Source organism: Tyto alba, unplaced genomic scaffold (assembly GCF_018691265.1).
Source record: "Tyto alba isolate M040663 unplaced genomic scaffold, T.alba_DEE_v4.0 Super-Scaffold_20000042, whole genome shotgun sequence".
NCBI classification, from domain to species: Eukaryota; Metazoa; Chordata; class Aves; order Strigiformes; family Tytonidae; genus Tyto; species Tyto alba.
Window position 1 is genome coordinate 13,235,588 of NW_024881293.1, and position 13,306 is coordinate 13,248,893.

The window sequence follows — 13,306 nt, forward strand, 5'->3', positions numbered from 1 at the left end:
CCCCCCCCCCCCCAAAAAAAAAAAAAAGCTGTTTTGCAGCATCCTCCCACCTCGCTCACTGTCTTCTGTGCAGCGCCCGCAGCACCCACCCCATGGCACCCAGTGCCCCCCCCCAGCACACCCAGCCCAGCCCTGCTGAGCGTGGGCAGCTCCTGCCTGGTGTGCTGAGGCGGGGGGGGGTGGGGGCAGTGCCTGGAGGCAGCAGGATCTGGGCCCCCCCCCCCCCATTTCAGGGAAGCCACGCTGCTGCCCTGTGGCCTTCCGCACCAGCACCTGGCACGCGAGGGCTGCGCCGACCGTGTAGGAAGCACCCGCTCCCCCCCGGCAGCATGGACCCCCCACGGGGGGGCCAACACCATCAGCCCCCCCCCCCCCCATGCAGGCGAGCTTGTGTGCGGTTGACGGTGGGTGACCCCAAGCTGTGTCACCCCCATGTTTTTTCCCCAAGGCCAAGTACTACAGCGATGGGGGGGGATGGTGTGGGGGGATACATCCAGACCCCCCCCCCCCCCCGCCTTGCCCTGGGCTCCTGGGGGGGGTGTGAGCGGCCGCAAGGGCAGGAGCCCCACCAGGATGGGACCGGTGGCAGGGCCACCATGCCCAGAGGCACCATAGAGTTGAGCCCCAAGAGGGACCGGAGCGTCGCCATGCCTACACGCCGCAGAGCACACAGCGGGCTTGGGGCTGCGCGTCGGCTTTTAATGAGGGGACCGGGGCAGGGTGGGGGCACGGCTGGGGGGTCCTCAGCGGCGCTGGGCTCAGAGGGGCTGCGCAGCCACGGGGTAGAGCAGGGAGAGGTGGCGGGCGCCCCGGACGGGCAGCGCCCGCGCCGTGTAGTGCCGCACGGCTTCGGGCACCGAGGGGAAGGCGGCCCCGGCGCGGCCGAGCACGAAGTGCTGCTCCCGCGTCCGCGTGAGCTTCACGTGCACGAAGCCATGGCTGCTCCTGCAGGCGGGGAGGGGGAAACTGAGGCAGGCGGCGGCCGGGCCGGCCCACCCTTGCGGGTGCGCGCCTCGAGGCGGGGCGGGCCGCGCAAAGGCGCGCGCCAGCACACGGACGCAAGCGCCGTGCCCACTTCTCAACCCCTCTGCACGGGCACTCCTGGTGACGCGTGTGTCCCCCCCCCCCCCACCACCCCATCTCCGTGTCCCCCCCCCCCCCCCCGCCACCACCACTCACCGGAGCGAGAGCGAGTAGTCGTCGGGGCTGGTCTCGCAGTCCCGCACCAGGAAGCTGCCCTCGCGGCACAGCGCCAGCAGCGTCTCGGCGCCCGCCCGCCCGATGGGACCGTGGTACCACCTGCGCGGCGGCGGGCGTCACCCCGGCACCCGGCGAGTGGCACCCCGCCACGCAGCACGGGGACCCCAGGGCACCGTGGGGCGCCCTCCGTGCCATGGGGGCAGCGTCCCCACTGCTTGGGGCCATCAGCAGCGTGAGGACCGGTTCACCCCACAGGGACCCGTCTGTGCCATGGGGCACCTTCTACATCATGGAGACCAACTATGGCACGGGGCACCCACCCATGCCAAAGGGACCATCCATGCCTTGAGGACCCTCTACGCCATGGGGACTCATGCATGTGATTGGGCACCCTCCACCCCATGGGCACCCATCCATGCCATGGGTCACCCAACACCCTGTGGGGACCCATCCATGCCATGGGGTCACTCAACACCCTATGGGGACCCACCCATGCCATGGGGCATCCAACAACGTGAAAGGGACCACCAATGCCATGGGGCACCCAACTGTGTCGAAGGGACCGCCCAAGCCATGGGGCACCCAACACACCCCATGGGCACCCTTCCATGCCATGGGGCACCCAACACCCTATGGGGACCCACCCATGCCATTGGGCACCCAACCTTGTCAAAAGGACCACCCAAGCCATGGGGCACCCAACACACCCCATGGGCACCCTTCCATGCCATGGGGCACCCAACAACCTATGAGGACCTATCCATGCCATGGGGCACCAAACATTGTCAAAGGGACCACCCAAGCCATGGGGCACCCAACACACCCCATGGGCACCCTTCCATGCCACAGGGCTCCCAACACCCTATGGGGACCCACCCATGCCATGGGGCACCCAACACACCCCATGGGCACCCTTCCATACCATGGGGCACCCAATTGTGTCAAAGGGACCATCCATGCCATGGGGCACCCAACACCATGAGGACCCATCCGTGGGGGGACCCTCCACCCCAGAGGGCTGCCTCCATGCCACGATGTCTGACCGGGATGTTGATGCCACCCCACGGAGGAGGGACCCCCCCAGACTCACGCCTGCTTCTCCAGGGGCAGCGAGGTGTCCACGTGCCTGGGGCTGGGGGGGCAGCCGGGCCTGGCACCTGTGGGGGGCCGGGGGGGCCGCGGCAGCTGCCGGGACAGGCTGGGGGAGCGCTCGGGGCTCTCAAACTGCACTGTGGGGACAAAGCAGGAGGGTGTCACCCCCCCACGGGGTCCCAGCACCCCTGCCTGCTGCTGGGGGGCACCTCTCCGTGCCGAACCACAAAGGAACATCCCAGATGTCCCCGCCACGGCTCTGCCTTGTCGTGGGGTCTCGTTGCCCCCAAGGGGTGGCACCCATGGGTGCTGGGGGATGCTGGGGGGCAGGAGTGGTACCCATGGGAGCTGAGGGACACGGGGCTGGGGGACCCCGGGGTGGCACCCAGCACCCTGGGGATGCTGTCACCTGCGAACGCCCGCGAGATGTGATCCTTCTTCCACTCCCAGGGCTGGTCGTACTCGTCGGCCGGGCGCTCGTCGTCGCGGGGCAGGCGGCTCTCCCGGGCGGTGGGCACCCCGGGACCCTCCCCCGCCGTCTCCCACTCCTCGGAGGGGGTGTCGTAGAGTTGGGGTCCCCGCCGTGGCCTCGCCCGCCGGCCCTCGCCCTGCCGGGGGCACCCTGGGGACAGAGGGGGCTGGGAGAGGTGATGGGGCCGGGATGGGTGGGAGGCACCTTGGCCGTGGGACCCCCGTGGGGCTGAGTGCTGGGGGGGTGGGGGGGTGGGCCCAGGGTGTCACCCACCTGCGGCCTCACCAGGCTCCTCGCAGCCACCCTCGGGCGCTGGGTCCTGCTCCCCCTCGAAGGGCTCTGAGTACTCGCTCTCTCCGGGGCCCTGTGGGTGGGTGCCCTGGGTGGGATGGGACCCCCCGATGCCCCCCCCCCCCCCCCCCCCCCCCCCCCGCCATCCCCAGTCCCTGAGTCCCCTCCCTGGGGCCCTGCAGGCTCCCCCAGGTCCCTGATATGGGTGCCCCCAGCCCTTTCCCCACTCCCCCCTACCCGGTCCCTTTGTCCCCCAACCCCTTTCCCCTTCCCCCTCCCCCCGTGACTCCGCCACCCCCAGTTCTCCCCCCAGTTCCCAGTCCCAGTGGCCCCAGATCCCCTCTGGGCACCCCACTGACCCCCCCCCCCCCCCCCATCCCCGACCCCTTGGCTCTCCCCAGTTCCCCATCACCGCTCCCCTGACGTACCCCACATCCTTCTCCTCAGCCCCTCTTGGTCCCTCCCGCCCCCCTGTCCGTCCCCCCCCCCCCCATCCCCTCTGTACCCCCCTCGGCCCCCCCACTCCTTTCTCCCCAGCCCCCCCGCTCTCTCCCGGTTGCCCACTCACACCTCTCTGGTGTCCCCGTCCCTCCCCCCCCCCCCCCCCCCGCGACGTTTTCCTCGGGTCCTGCCCCCCCGTGCCCCCCAGTTCCCCTTCCCAGCCCCACCCTTCAACCCCACTGAACCCCCCCGGTCCCTTCGCCTCCCCCCCCGGTACCCGCGCTTCCCTCCGGGTCCTGCCCCGCTGTCCTGTGTGCCCCCCCCCCCGCGTTGTCCCCTCGGTGCCCCCCGCTCCTACCTGCTCCAGCCGGCGGGGGCCGCCCCCCGGCCCCGCGCCCCCCACCCGCACCAGCCGGTGCCGAGGGGAGGCAGCGGGGCCGCGGAGGGCAGCCCCGGGGGGAGCGGCGGCGGCGGGGGGCGGGGGGGGGGGGGGGCCCGCTCCCGGTGCCGGTGGGGCGGCGCTCGCCGCCGCTGTAGTCTGGTTGGGGCGGGCGGGGGGGGGAGCGCCGGGCCCCCCGGCCCAGGTACTCCCGGAGCCACTTGGCCATGGCGGGGCCGCCCGGCACCGGGACCGCGGGCGCGCCGGGACCCCCCCGCCGCCGCCGCCGCCGCCGGGAGCCGCTTTGTGTCGCCGCCGAGCGCGGCGCGGACCGGAGCCCCCGGCCCCCCCCCCCCCCCTCCCCCCGAGCCCGCCTCGCCGCGGGGGGGGGGGGGGGGCACCGGCACGGTGTGTATTGTGGGGGGGCGAAACACACCGGGGGGAGATGGGGGGGGGGGGGAGCATCGGGACCCCGCGGGGGACAATAAGGGGGTCGCGGCGTGCCCCCCCCCCGGGGAGCATCGGGAGGGGAAGGCTGACCCCCGCACCTGAGGTGACGGGGGTCACCGAGACCCCCAAGTGACACCGGGATGACACACCCCCCCCCCCCCCCCGTGTGACAGCGAGAGAAGTGGGGGGACCCTGGGAGCCCCTGACACCCACAGACAGCACAGCGGCTATAGGGGACCCCCCCGGCCCCTCTGGGCAGCCCCTTGGGGGGGGTCGGGGCACAGGGAAAAGGCTGGGGGGGGGGGGGGGAAGCCAAGCCCAGGGGCTTTGGGATCTGGGAGGAACATGGAGCCCCCCCTCCAGCTGCAGGGTCACCCCCAACCCCCTAGGGAGCTCGCCTCGGGGAGAAGGGGGTCCCTGCAGCCCCTCTGTCCTGGGGTGTGGGGGGAGCCTCAAGGACCACACTGTGGGGGGGGGGGGTAAGGAGGGCTGGGGCCCCCCCCCCGCCATGCCCTGACTTGGCTCCTTGTATTGTCTCTTCCCAGAACAAAGGTCCCACTCCGGGGATCCTGGCCTGGTGCTGGGGGTGCAAGGAGCTGGGGGGGGGCACGTGTGTGGGATCAGGACAGGGCTGTGGGGGGACACAGTGTGGCCAGGGGCCCCCCAGCTTTGCCAGCCCCCACCCAACACAAACCCCAGGGCTGAACCAGATATCCAGCATTAATATTTGAAGAGGCTAATTACAACGCGCGTGAGAGGAATACTAATTTGGGGGGGGGGGAGCTGCCAATTCTCCCCAGCTCTCAGAAACACCCCACAAGCCCCTGGCCCCGCAGCCTATGTCGTTTGTGAGGCTCCAAGAGTGGGTTAATTAGCGAGAAGCTGCTCGGCAATTAGAGGTGGGTGCTCGATAAAGGAGAAGTTGATGGGTCAGTCCTTCTGATGGGTGCATGGATCCATAGCGTCGGGGTGGGGGGGGGGTCCCTGGGATTGTTCCTGCCAGGCCCGCGGGGGCAGGACCCCCCGCCCCGGTACAAATTACTGCTCTGGGAAGATGAAGAAGCAACTGGCTCTGACACATCCAATTTATTACCGGGTCACGGGACGGCGGGGAAGGGTTTGTCACCAAGCTGCTGGGGACGGCGGGGGACTTGGGCAGGGGGAGGAGGAGGCTGGTGGCAGCATCCAGGACCCCCCTGGTCCGTGCTGCAGAACGTGTCACCCCTAACAGCAAAACAACGGGGAATGGGGACTCACCCCACAAAGGCGGAGTTGGACCCGTGCAGAGGGGTCAGGAGACACCCAGGGCCAGAGAAGTGGTGGTGGTGGGTCCTCCCAAGGGAGAAGAGGGGTGCTGAGCTCCTGCCTTCCCCCCCCACCTCCCTGCAGGGACGCAGGGCAGGAGGGAAGGAAGGCCCTGAGGTCATTTTAGTGCTGCGGGAAGAGGGTGAGCGTGTCACAAAACCGGGGCTCAGGCACGATCAGCACGGGGGCGAGGGCAGCAAGCACCACCAGAACGGAGAAACTCCACAGTCCCGGCTGGCCCCGGCGCTGCCGAACACGTTAACGGGCGCAGGGCTGGGCCACACCGCGCTCCCAGGGCTGGCTGGAAGCTGGGTTTGGGCAGAGCCAGCCTGGGCCAGCCTCGGGGCTCTCCACCAGCCGCAACGCAGCAGCGATTCCCTCCTACGGGGAAGCAGTCTTCTCGACCGGCTCACCCGGGTTTCATCTGCCGGCGGCGGTCGCCGGCGAGGGCGGCTGGGGCCTCGTCCCTCTTGGAGGATGGAGACGCACCCCGGGGCGGGCAGGGGAAGACGTTGGGACTCCAGATGGCCTGGAAACGCTGCCGGCTGCAGGCCGGCTCTGCGCGGGGCCCTGGAGAGCAGCTGCTGAGAGGGGGCGGGGGGGGGGGCACAGCCTGCCGTCCCCGCTCTGGGCTGGCTCGGGTCGCTCATCAGTCACTCGGTCGCTCATCAGTCACTCGCGCTGTCCTCGCTGTCCGAATACGCCCCCAACAAGCCGAGGGAAGACGTGGTGGTGCCCGTTGCTGTGGGAGACGAGCCTGGAAGCCGAGCAAGAGAGCGGACACCATCACAGGTACGGCCCTCCCCGTCGCTGACAAACCCCACCAGCTCGGCGCGAACCAGCCGCGCGGAAACACAGGCCTGCCTCGCCGCTGCGGCTGCTCGCAGCTGGAGACGAGGCAGCCGGGGCCAGAGTCCGAGCCAGTGCCTCGTGTGTGTCCCCCCCCCTCCCCAAGCCTGAATCTCGATGAGGACAGCAAGGTTAAATCGGGTGGACAAGGAGACCCCCACGCCCCCTCGGCTGGAGCCTCCTGCTTCCGCCTTGCGGCAAGAGGAAGAAGCAGCAAGGTTGGCCCAAGGTCTGCAAAACCCCCTTCTCCCTCCGCAACCCCCTGGGAGATTCCAGCCGCTGGAAAGGAAGAGAGGAGCCGGCTCTCGGCTCCGACCACGTGAGCTGCCAGCTGCAAGCGCGAGGCAGCGTCACGGGCAGAGCGCCCCGAGTCCTTGAAAGACGGGCAGCTCCTCCAGCATCATTTTGGCTGAACAGACCCTGCCAGCAGCCAGGAGCAGGTGGCGGAGGAAGGCATATCAAAAATGGGGCAACGACGAGAGCTGTCCTTCCCCAGGGATCCCCTGAGGGCGGAGGGACTCAATAAACCAAAGGGCTTAGGACCAATCAGCCCAGAATCTATGAATTTATCAGCTTCTTCCCCAAATCCATGGGCCCCCTGGCTTCCTGCGGCAGTGAAGGATGAGTTGCTGGAAAGCCTTTCTGCTTCTTTTCAGCACTTCTTTAAAGCTTCCAAACTCCAACAGTTTGGCAGGTTTTCTCATCAGGCCCCAAACCAAAGCAATTTTCTTGTTTTTGCATTCCTATCTCGCTGTTGTGATGGTTCCCAGCATCCTATCTGTGCACCCAGACGCTGTTTTGCAGCTTCTGGCCCTGACAGTCTGTCTCCAAGGCCTTGGCTTACCACCGAGGGCCAGGAAGGAACCTCTCCTCCATCCGGACATCTGGAAACAGGGACAACCCCCTGCTCTGACACCATCATGGCTCCATCTGTCCCACAACAAGGACTCCACCTGAGGGTATCCAGGCTCTGAAGACAGAGCTAAACACCACCTGGGTGCTGCCAGATCCCTCCCCGATGGTCCCGCTCAGGCCATCCCATCCCCACCTGGGCAGTTACCGGTGTTGGCCGCGGTGCCTTGGTTCTCTGTCCCATTAGCCAGGGCAGGACCCGGCTTCTGCTTCTTCACTGTGACCAGCCCAGCCAGCTGGGGCTTGGTGTTCAATTTGCCCACGCTCCGCTCCCAGCTCTCAGTCTTCAGCTTCTTACTCTGGGGCTGAGGGTCCTGCAGAGCAGAGCAAGGGTGTTAGGGTGCTCTGGCCTTGGAGGGGTGGTGGAGGAACGGGGGAGAAGGAGGAGAAGTAAAAACAGCAGCACAAAGAGCAAGAAACATGAGGATAGCTGCTCGCAGCAGCCAAGGGGGGGGTTTTCTCCCCCACAACAACTGTCACAACCTAGACAAACAACAGGGATACCGATCTAAATGGCTACAAAACAGCCCTTGGAGTCAAACGTCCCTCTGCCTATGAGAGTTAAATCCAGCCCTGCATGGCCATGGGCTGGCCTTGGGACGCTGAGGAGCCAGATGCATGCCACAGGGCTGTACAACCTCTGCCAGGCAGGACGGCGTGCCTGCAGGTGGTCCAGCCGCTGAATCAAACTCCCCCAGGCACCAGGATTAGTGCCGGGCCAGGGAACATCGCTCAGATTAACCCCAACCCGGCTTAGAGACACGGCAGTTTTGATTCATCCAACCGGACAGAGGTCCCTGCAGACACGGCTTGACATCGGAGAGCAGCAGTGCAGGGGCCTGTCTGTGGGGATAATCCCTCCCTTGCAAGCCGGGCACTGAAAGCTCTTTTGTTCTGCATGTCTCCAACACGGACAAAACAGAAGCAAAGGAGAGGCTGTCCCAGGCAGTGCTTTCATTGCTGTAATTTTCAGAGCGCTGAAATCATGCTTGAAATACGACCAAGGCATAGGCAAGGCTGTCCTTTTTGAGCTGAAAGGGAAGCCACGTCCTGAGCAAGAACAGGGGCAGCTCCCTCCCAGCCTTTGTCAGCAGATGCAGTCTAAAATCATCAACAGATCCCCATCTCCTTTCAGCCCAGCGCACAGGGACACGGGCTTTCTAAGCTGCTCATGCGTGACAGGCATTAGGGCTCCAGCGTCACACAGAGCAGGGATAAAACAGGCAACACGCAGCCCAGGACTGAGGATTTGCTCTGGGGGAAGAAGCGCGGTGGGTGGAAGGGCTTCTGCCCCCACTCACCTCCTGCAAGATGTCCGTGGGTTTAATTTTCGCCACCGGCTTCGTGTGCGATTTCGCAGGCTCTTCGTCAGAGTCGGAGTCTATCAGCAGCCGCCGGTTCTGGGCCTGCTCCAGCATAGCTCTGCAAGGAGAAAAGCCGCACGCGGAGGGTGAGAGCTGGCTCCCTTCCACCGCCACGCCGAGCAGTGCCGGCCGTGCGCCATGCCTGCGCCCTTTGCTGTAAGGGGAGCTGGAATTCAGCAGCAGTGCAATGGGATCCACCTTCTCAGGTGCTTTTTAAGAAGCCACGGTCAAGCAGTGCCCGAAGGTTGATAGCACTGAAATCTGCAGCCTCAGCCAGGTGCAGAAACTCTCTCTCCATGTGAGGACACTTCTTTGGAGGGGCAGGGGGGGAGTCAGGCCCCTGCAGCAGCCCAGATCTCCCCATCAGATGGGCCAGTGATACCAAAACCCCTCCACCTCTGCCATGCTTTGCCATGACAAACTGTCCCCAAACTCCTCACAGCCCGCTCAGGGTTACATCCCACCCACACAACTCTTGTGAACTCAAGCCCCTCAGGCAGGGCCTTCTCTTAAGCATTCTCGGGGTGCTAAGGAAAGGGTGAGAGGCAGCCCTGCCTGGTTTCACACACCCATGAATGCTTCCAGCCCACTCACTTCATCTCTTGCTCATCCTCCTCTTGCTCCTTGCGCTTCTGCTCCTCCTCATACTCCTTGTACTGCTTCAGCATGGCCTCAAAGTCCACATTTGCCTGGCGCTGGTTGAGCTCCTTCAGCTCCTGCAGGTTCTCCAGAACCTCCATCTCCAGCTTGGAGTCCTTGGTTCGGTTCTCCAGGACCTGGGTGACCAGAGATAAGCTGGGCTTATGTGAGGTAGCAGAGCCGGCCAGCAGTCTCCAACACTGCCTTCCCATCCAGTACAGGACAGGATCATCATCATCCTCATTTTTGGGTCTTAATAGGACTGGAAAAACTGGGGCAAGATGTGGCCTGTCGCAAGTTGGTCGCAGTGCAGGAGGAAACCTCCTGTGAGCAGAGAGTTGTCTCCTGCCTGTCCAGAGCACAGCCTCAGGAGCCTGAAGAACTAAGCCAATGGATATGAAGTCACCTGCTTCCCTGGGGAAAGCCAGCCAGAGCAGGAGAGGTTTGCCTTCTGCAGAGAAGGTCATGTTCTCATACCTTCATGGGATTGTTGAGCTCTTCTTCTTCCCTCTCCTTCTGCATTCTTTTCTCCTCCTCCTCCAAGAGCTTCTCAGCTTGGAAGTTGCGAGTGGCGCCATGCTCCATGGTGTAGTCCGTGTTCTCAGGATCTGTCTAAGGAAGAAACAAGCAGCAAAATCATTGTACTGGGGCAATTCTGCTCCAGCCATCCTGTGGCCACTTCCAGAGCCACATATGACTGTTTCCCAATTTCATTCACATCACAGGGTAGACAATCACCCACGGCCTTCTGTTCTGCTCCAACTCATGTGCTGCTGCAGCCCACCCACGGATGGGTGAGACACTTCAGAACTACAAACGGCCACAAGAAGGGAAGAGGCACCAAAAAGCACGCGCTCAGACTCACGTATTTGCTGGGACACCCCTTTGCCATGGGGTCAGCAATCGGTAACATCTACAGACTGCACAACCTCCCCAGAAAGCGAGAGTGCAGAAAATACAGAACATATTTCACCTTGAAAGTGATCTCTGCCAGGCAACGTGTGCACTTGATGTAGAAGCGGAAGATAGGAAGTCCCAGGTACACCTCATTCTGAACAGTCTCCTTACGGGCATTAAACTTCTTCCCTTTATAGATGTATTCACCACATGTCTTGCATCTAGAAAAGGAGAAAAATAAGAAAATAAGTCCATCACACATCAAAAAAAGGGAAAAAATGGACCAATAGAAGTCCAAGTGAGTTTCGGGCCGTGTCAGCGCAGGTTCTGAGCAACGGTTATTTGGAAATTCAGCCCCTACTCTTCAGACAACCCCAAAATCACCCACAGCACCTCTTCCCTCTCCCTCACCCCGTTTCTCCTGGTCTGGGTCACCTCTAACGGCTGCGGGCAGCAGCTCCCCTGCAGCTGGACGCGACACAATTCCTGCTCAGCCCCTCTTACCGCATGTTGAAGGGGGCCATGAGCCGCACCACATACTGTCGGTCCTTCGGGAGTTTGAGCTTCGGGATCTTAGCAGGATCGAAGTCCGGCGGGTAGTATTTCTACAGAGAGGGCAGAGCCGTGTGTGTGCTGGGTGCAGGCCCCCAGAGCGGTGTGAACCGTGGCAGGCAGGCTCCCCGCAGCCTCGGGGGCCAGCCCCAGCAAGAGCCAGCCCACCCACACTAACCAGGACGCTCTCAAGGGCCAAACCAGCCTGCCCACCGCTCCCCACCAGAGCCTGGCACTGGTGTGTGTGTCTGTGTCTCTCCTCGACCCCAGGACCCCAACCCTGTCTCTCTGTACGTCCTTGACTCCAGGCCCCCCTCAACCCTGTCTGTCTGTACAACCTTGGCCTCAGGCCCCCCAACCCTTGCATGATTTTAGGGCTTAACCCTCTTACCCCTGCCAACCCCCTCCAAACGTTGCCAGGAGCCCCCAGACTGGGGATTCCCGCCCCAGCCACCCCCCTCACACCCTGACAGTCCCCTCGGGGACCCCTCTCCGCCTCAAGCCCCCCCCCGCCGACCAGGGACTCCCCAGCACCCCCGGTCTGAGGACCAACCTCACCGATTAGAGAACCCTCCCCAGTACCATCCCGGCTTGGGGACCCCGGCAGACCCCTCCCCAGCCAGGAAATCCCCCCCCCCCCCCCCCAACTCACGTTCAACACCTTCCGCTCCGACATAGCTGCGACCCCCCCTCACCCACAGATGCGACCTAACAGCAGCCCCACAACACTGCGAGCCGCTTCCGGGAAACCGCCCCGTCCTCCCTCCGCCGTTCATTGGTGGGACGAGCCGCCGCTCGGCGGATTGCCGCCTGCTACTGGCTGTGCCTGCTGTCTGTCAGCGAGCTCCGCCCGCCGCCGCGCCACAGGCGGGAGTCCGCCGGTGCGCCGCGGCCCCGTGAGCGGTTCCGCCCCGGGAGGTCCCGCGTGTGGGAGGTCGCGGGGGGCTGTGCCTCGTCTGGAGCCGCGGGGACCCCCGGGCTGCGGGGGGCTGGAGCTCGGCTTCCACCGGGCAAGGCGAGGTGTGAGCCCCGGACAGGCCTTGCGCTCCCAACAGATGTTCATCGTGTGGGGAACGGGCTAAAAAAAAGTCGGTTTTGTGTATGAAATATCCCCCCAGCTGCCGTGATCGACCTTTGTTCTGTGAGGCATTTTCTGGTCAGTCTTTGAGGTTGGAAAAGTTCAATTAATCGTCCCTAATGCAGAGAGATTAGTGGTTTTGGTGGTTCAGTGCTCAGCTGTGCTTCCAAACGGAGGGAAACTCCTCTGCTTCTCCTTAATGATTTCCCGCTCGTGTGTGATTTGGCATTTCTTGCACAAAACTGAGGATTCAAAGTCCTTAACTTACAGCTGACTGTTTTGAGTTTGTAGCTGATGGTTTCTTACCTAGGGGTTATAGTTCTACCACCGTATTTTGTACAAAGTGGTCTGCGAGCTGTGAAAATTTCAGTACAGATGGGTGACATCAGGGTTTTTCCTCTTGTGTTAAGTAATAGAAGAATTTTGCTTTTGCTAAAAGTAATTAAACGATTACTTCCTAGGCTAAAGCTATTATTAGTACAATGATCCAAATTTTAAGAAAAGACTTTACTACTGGGAAAAGGAGGGAATTGATCTGAGGAAACACCAACCCAACAGCCCCCCCTCTTGGGATGCTCACCAGATGATCCATATCAAAGGGTGGTAACTCCTTTGCAAAGGATTGAGAAAGAACAGGATGGGCCATCTCTGGTATCCCTTGTCCTTGAGATAAGGGAGGAACTGAAACCACTGATCCATAAAAGACAAAGGAGCTGCAAATTGGCCCAGACTTGAAGGACAAGGTGTACACCACCACAGGACTGAAGAAAGAAGATAAGACTGTAGAAGAAGCCAGGAGGAGTGCCGAAGGTGTTGAAACCGGCAGCTGGGTGGATAAAAGGGGGTTTGAAACTTATTTGGTGAGCCTGGAGGGAGCTGCGACTCCTCAGCCACCCCAGCGCTGCATTTGCTCTCTTACCTTAGTAAAGATTCATTAATCCATATTTGGATGTGATTGGCCTTAATCTACCTATAACACTCTCAAATACCAGCGCTGAGCCCTGTCCCTGAGGGAAAAAGCAGGGGGAAGGCTGGCAGCTCCTTCGTTTCTTGCCACATCACGGGCAGGAGCAGGAGCTGGTGGTCGGTAATGGTTCCTCAGGCGATGCAGGGTACGTATGGCTGGGTAGCAGCCTCACTCCTGAATGTTGTGCGTGTACATTAATTAATAAATAAATTAATAAACAATTGTTTTATTAACTCACCCTGTATGTTCGCACTCCGTAAAAAGTGCCTCAGTGGGTTGCCCCAGGGAGGGAGGAACAGCCTCTCGCGGGCAACATGCTGGGGGAGATGCTGTCAGCCATTCTGCCCCGCAGGGTGTGTGGGGAGAGGGAGTGCTGCCTCGGACTTCCCTTGTTCTCTCACATCCCACCACAGTTCTC

At 63.0% G+C, this 13,306-nt stretch overlaps 2 protein-coding genes across 2 annotated transcripts; both read right to left on the reverse strand.

Moving 5' to 3' along the window:
• Positions 1–678: 678 nt before the first annotated feature.
• Positions 679–4,104, reverse strand: SHD (Src homology 2 domain containing transforming protein D). The gene is made up of 7 exons (XM_042795021.1): positions 3,992–4,104; positions 3,855–3,930; positions 3,038–3,128; positions 2,702–2,914; positions 2,291–2,429; positions 1,180–1,299; positions 679–945 (listed from the first exon to the last, which is right to left on the reverse strand). The coding sequence occupies exons 1-7, from the start codon at positions 4,102–4,104 to the stop codon at positions 759–761; spliced, it is 939 nt and encodes a 312-aa protein (XP_042650955.1). The 3' UTR covers positions 679–758.
• A 1,292-nt stretch (positions 4,105–5,396) lies between these two features.
• YJU2 (YJU2 splicing factor homolog) lies at positions 5,397–11,618 on the reverse strand. The gene is made up of 8 exons (XM_042795062.1): positions 11,496–11,618; positions 10,796–10,896; positions 10,368–10,512; positions 9,872–10,006; positions 9,350–9,531; positions 8,693–8,813; positions 7,540–7,705; positions 5,397–6,387 (listed from the first exon to the last, which is right to left on the reverse strand). The coding sequence occupies exons 1-8, from the start codon at positions 11,517–11,519 to the stop codon at positions 6,299–6,301; spliced, it is 963 nt and encodes a 320-aa protein (XP_042650996.1). The 5' UTR covers positions 11,520–11,618; the 3' UTR covers positions 5,397–6,298.
• Between the last annotated feature and the right edge of the window lie 1,688 nt (positions 11,619–13,306).

Coding starts and splice junctions, on each gene's coding strand:
- SHD (XM_042795021.1), bottom strand. CDS start 4,104: ATGGCCAAGTGGCTCCGGGAGTACCTGGGCCGGGGGGCCCGGCGCTCC. Junction 2,430..2,701: donor CATCTCGCGGGCGTTCGCAG/GTGACAGCATCC, acceptor TTGTCCCCACAG/TGCAGTTTGAGAGCCCCGAG. Junction 1,300..2,290: donor CTGCCCCTGGAGAAGCAGGC/GTGAGTCTGGGG, acceptor GCCGCCGCGCAG/GTGGTACCACGGTCCCATCG.
- YJU2 (XM_042795062.1), bottom strand. CDS start 11,519: ATGTCGGAGCGGAAGGTGTTGAAC. Junction 8,814..9,349: donor GAGGATGAGCAAGAGATGAA/GTGAGTGGGCTG, acceptor TTCTCCTTGCAG/AGCTATGCTGGAGCAGGCCC. Junction 7,706..8,692: donor CCACGGACATCTTGCAGGAG/GTGAGTGGGGGC, acceptor TCTGCTCTGCAG/GACCCTCAGCCCCAGAGTAA.